Consider the following 5,029-nt stretch of genomic DNA (forward strand, 5'->3'; position numbering starts at 1 on the left):
CGATCATATGTATATTTCATATTTCATCCAGCACTTTGATACCTAATACAATATAGGTGAATCTTAATTTCCTCCTCCAAGAGGAACAGGATTTATCTGCTAATTTGATGAGTTTTCTGTTTGCATTTTATTATAGCAAGAGCCCAAGAGAAGAACTACTGTTGATGATAAGTAGTTTTACTATACTATACCAGACTGGAGCTCAGGGCACAAGTCTAAGCTGGAAATAGAAATTTTGGAGTAATTGGCTTACAGATGGCAGTTGTAGCCATGAGGATGAATATAATCACTTAAGTAGGTGTAGGCTGAAAGGCCAGGACAGAACTCGATGGAACAAAAATAGTTAAAGTAAGGCACGGGGACTTCCCTGGTGGCGCAGTGGTTAAGAATCCACCTGCCAATGCAGGGGACACAGGTTCGATCCCTGGTCCGGGAAGATCCCACATGCCATGGAGCAGCTAAGCCCGTTGGCCACAACTACTGAGCCTGCGCTGTAGAGCCCAGGAGCCACAACTATTGAGCCTGCATGCCACAACTACTAAAGCCCGCGTGCCTAGAGCCGGTGCTCTGCAGCAAGAGAAGCCACCGCGATGAGAAGCCCGCACACCGCAGCGAAGAGTAGCCCCCACTCACCGCAACTAGAGAGAGCCCACACGCAGCAACAAAGACCTAATGCAGATATAAATAAATAAGTAAATAAATAAATAAATAAATTTTAAGTAAGGCAGGGACTTCCCGGGTGGTCCAGTGCCTAAGACTACGAGCTCTCAATGCAGGGGGCCGGGGTTCAATCCCTGGTCAGGGAAACAGATCCCTCATACCGTGACAAAAATTCCGCACGTGGCAAGGAAGATCCCGCATGCCACAAGTAAGACCCGGTGCAACCAAATACATAAATAAATAAATATTTTAAAAAATAATAAAGCTTGGCAGAGAAAGTAATCTGTGAAGAATTATCAGAAAGTTAGGAGAGAAACCAGGAGAAAGTGATGGCTAGAAAGAAGGGAAGAGAAAGTTTCAAAAGGAAAGGTATGGTCAGTAGGGCCAAATGTATTCAGAGCAGTTAGGTAAGTTGTGGACTGAAAATCATTCACTGAATCTGTTCTCAAAAGGTGAGTGACTGCAAATGGGCCCAGGGCTCTTTTCAAGGCAATAGAAATGTTTTCAGATTTGATTGTGGTGATGATTGTACAATGTTGTAAATTTAACAAAAATCGCTGAATTATAATTAAGCCACTTAAAATGAGTGACTTTATCATATGTAAATTATATTTCAATAAAGTTTTCCTTTTTTAAAAGGTCACTGTCCTGAGTCAAAGAAGTTTCAATGGAGAGAGGAGGAGAGAAGCCACTCTTGGGTTTAAGAGGAAATGGGAGACTAAGAAATGGAGGAAAAAAAAAAAAGAAATGGAGGCAAGAAGTGAAGACTCTCATCTAAGAAACTTTGTTCTGAAGAGAAGGAAAGAAAAAAGAAGGTAGCAAATAAAGAAGTGGGGCATACAAGGTCAAGAAAGGTAGGAAGATAGTGAGTTTAGTTTTACACATATTTCATTGAAGTAAGAATCCAATAGCTAGAGGTAGATAATTATTATTTATTGTTTTAGAAGTAGCAATTGCCATGCAAGTTTCCACAGTAGGTGGACATAGGATTGAAGCTGGAAAGGGAACAACACACAGCGGATACAAGTCCCCTCTCTGGTCTCCAGGCAAAGTCCTTTTCCCATAATTACTGAGCTCAGAGAATATCTGTAGCGCTTATTCATCTCTATCAGCTTCTAGGCATATAAACATCAACTGATCCTTTAGTATACTATATAGTGAAGAAAATCTCTCCACTCTCCCCATTCCAGTTCTTCACTATCAGGAAGTTTTTTCTTGTATTTAACTCGGATCTCTCTTTTAAAAATTGAGTGCTTTAAAACTCTTCATTGAAGCAAAATGTTGCATGCAGTTGTGCTTTCTGTTGTTAGTGTTTACAAGATCACCAGATATCCTAAAAAAATATTGGGTCACATCTCCAACCTCTCTAACCTTGGTTTCTCCATCAGAATTAAATTAAATGATGTCTGTAAAGCATGTAACATAGTGCCTGCACAGAGAAGGAACTCAGTAAATAGTTATCATTTGGAGGGAAAGATGCAAAAAAAAAAATGTTTATATAGAGATGTTACTCTTTTCCCCTTGGGATAACATCCCTTTTGTATTATTTGATAGAAAACTTAACATTAGTATCTGAACTATTAACCCATTTTACTTATAAACTCATAAATTAGAGAATGAAATTACTCACATTGCAAAACAATTCATCCATTGCAAAGGGGTCATAGGCTTCCTTTAAGTATCATCTTCTTAAGTGTTTGCTTAGAGTCATTAAATTCTTAACAGAAGGCAAACCCAAAAGCTCAAAGTATAACAAACCATTACTGATTAAATATCAATCACAAATTAAGATAAAGCAAGCTTGAAATTATAATGAAAAAAGAGCATTTAAGTGTCTAGCTTTCTAATTTTTCACTTTGCTGTATAGAGTTAAAATATTGAACAGTCCTGTTCAATACCAGGTATTTATGCTTTGGTAGTAATGAACAGGCAAAAGTCATGCTAATTCCAAGACAGAGCTTTACTACAGGGGAAGGACTCTGTTCTTCCAAATACAAATACCTGAAAGGGACCAATACTCAACATTCAAAGAAACAAACTACAGAGAGACTGACAGGCAACTCTATATAGTAACATTATTATACATGTAGTTTTCATTTGTTTACATGTAATTTCAGTGTTCTGCCTTATATCTTCCAATATTATAAATTCTTTGAGGACACACATTTTACCTGCGGTTTGACCTACAAAGCCCAGCCCAGTGTTTTACTAAAATGTAATTTCAGTGTTCTGCCTTATATCTTCCAATATTATAAATTCTTTGAGGACACACATTTTACCTGCGGTTTGACCTACAAAGCCCAGCCCAGTGTTTTACTAAAATGTAATTTCAGTGTTCTGCCTTATATCTTCCAATATTATAAATTCTTTGAGGACACACATTTTACCTGCGGTTTGACCTACAAAGCCTAGCCCAGTGTTTCACTCTAGGGGTGTTCAATAAAAACATATTAAGTTGAAATAATGAGTGCATAATATTGGTGTATTAATTAGATTGAGTTGCCAGATAAAATACTGGATGCCAAATTAAATTAGAATTTTAAATTCTATATTCAAATTTAACTGGGCATCCTTATTTTTGTTTGCTAAATCTTGCAACTCTAATTATGAGTAACCTCTAGTAAGAAATCAGATCTTGCAGCCCCACAGACTGGCTAAGGGTTTCTTTCTTTAGCAGTGAGACCGACCTAATCCAAAGGCTTTAGAACCAAGCAATCTCACATGCTCAACAGAGAGACTGAACTAGAAAACACATACTATAGGGCCTCCCTGGTAGCGCAGTGGTTGAGAGTCCGCCTGTCGATGCAGGGGATACGGGTTCGTGCCCCGGTCTGGGAGGATCCCATATGCCGCGGAGCGGCTGGGCCCGTGAGCCGTGGCCGCTGGGCCTGCGCGTCCGGAGCCTGTGCTCCGCAACGGGAGAGGCCACAACAGTGAGAGGCCCGCATACCACAAAAAGAAAAAAAAAAAAAAGAAAAAAAAAAAAAAAAAACACATACTATAATTGTCTGATTTTTAGAGAGGATAGAGTAAAATACTCACTATAATTCCTAGTTGCAGAAAATTTGGGAAGGAGCAAAGGAGATAATTATTATGCCTTTTATATGTTCTTTAGAAGAGATATTCTCTGCAGGTACAAAAATCATATTTAGATACACTTTTCTTTCAGGTCTGTTTATTTTTTTATTTTTTATTTTTTTTGCGGTACACGGGCCTCTCACTGTTGTGGCCTCTCCCACTGCGGAACATAGGCTCCGGGCGCGCAGGCTCAGTGGCCATGTGGGATCTTCCCAGACTGGGTCACGAACCCGTGTCCCCTGCATCGGCAGGCGGACTCTCAACCACTGCCCCACCAGGGAAGCCCTGGTCTGTTTATTTTTAAAGGTAATTCTGATAGAAGATTGGCTCAAGGGGTGGGAAGGTTTGTGGAAAGGTTTGAAAGAGAGAACATTATAATTGGCAATTTCTGGGACTTCCCTGGTGGTCCAGTGGGTAAGACTCCATGCTCCCAATGCAGGGGACCTGGGTTCGATCTCTTGTCGGGAAACTAGATCCCACATGCATGCCGCAATTAAGTGTCATCATGCTGCAACTAAAGAAGCTCGCAGGCCAGAACTAATAGCCTGCGTGCCACAACTAAAGATCCTGCATGCTGCAAGGAAGATCCCGTGTGTTGCAGCTAAGACATGGTGCGGCCAAAATAAATAAATAAATTTTCTTAAATTGGCAATTTCTTCACTTATAGAATTGACTGCTTAGTGAATGCAGCTTCTATTTTGGACAGATTCTTTTTTTTAATTTCCAAAAGTAAAAACTTCCATATTTTTTTTAAAGCACAACATAATATGGGCAGACGGAATTGGACCCTCTGGCTTTGGTGTGGTCATGTTTCTCCAGTATTATCTCAATGAGCAGGGAGACCGGATCTATTCGCTGAAGAAGCTTGACCCTATGAGACAACAGACCTGCGTGACCCATCCTGCTCAGTTCTCCCAGATGACAAATACTCTTGACACCAAATTACCATCAAGGCATGCCTTAAGGTGCTCGTGACCCAGCAATTGCACCCCGTCCTCTGAGGATCTCTTAAAATTTCAGGTCTCTTCTGCTGTCTGCTCACCCTCAAGAGACTTTCTGAAACCAAGCTCTTCAGTCTGTGAGCCTTGGAGCTTTCCTACGACCCTTGCTCTTTGGAATCCAGTCTCATGATTGCCTTCGATCATGCTTGTTGTGAGGCAATCATGGTAGCATCCCCTTTAAAGGGAAGACGTTTGAATCTTCTTATACTTTGAATCAGTGCCAGGTTATTAAAATGATTTGAAGAAAAAAAAACATAATAGGACCCCACCAACATTACCACCTATTCCAA

The 5,029-nt window shown here is 40.2% G+C and overlaps 1 protein-coding gene across 1 annotated transcript; it reads left to right on the top strand.

Annotated features, from left to right (window-relative positions):
- Positions 1-4,537: 4,537 nt before the first annotated feature.
- LOC308620225 (H/ACA ribonucleoprotein complex subunit 3-like) lies at positions 4,538-4,739 on the top strand (the record flags this gene model as incomplete). The annotated part of the gene is given in 3 exon segments (XM_081239604.1): positions 4,538-4,648; positions 4,651-4,670; positions 4,674-4,739. Coding segments are annotated over 3 exon segments (189 nt in total). The 5' UTR covers positions 4,538-4,545.
- Between the last annotated feature and the right edge of the window lie 290 nt (positions 4,740-5,029).

The sequence above is a fragment of the Mesoplodon bidens genome (assembly GCF_964165515.1).
Source record: "Mesoplodon bidens genome assembly, chromosome: 7".
NCBI lineage: Eukaryota > Metazoa > Chordata > Mammalia > Artiodactyla > Ziphiidae > Mesoplodon > Mesoplodon bidens.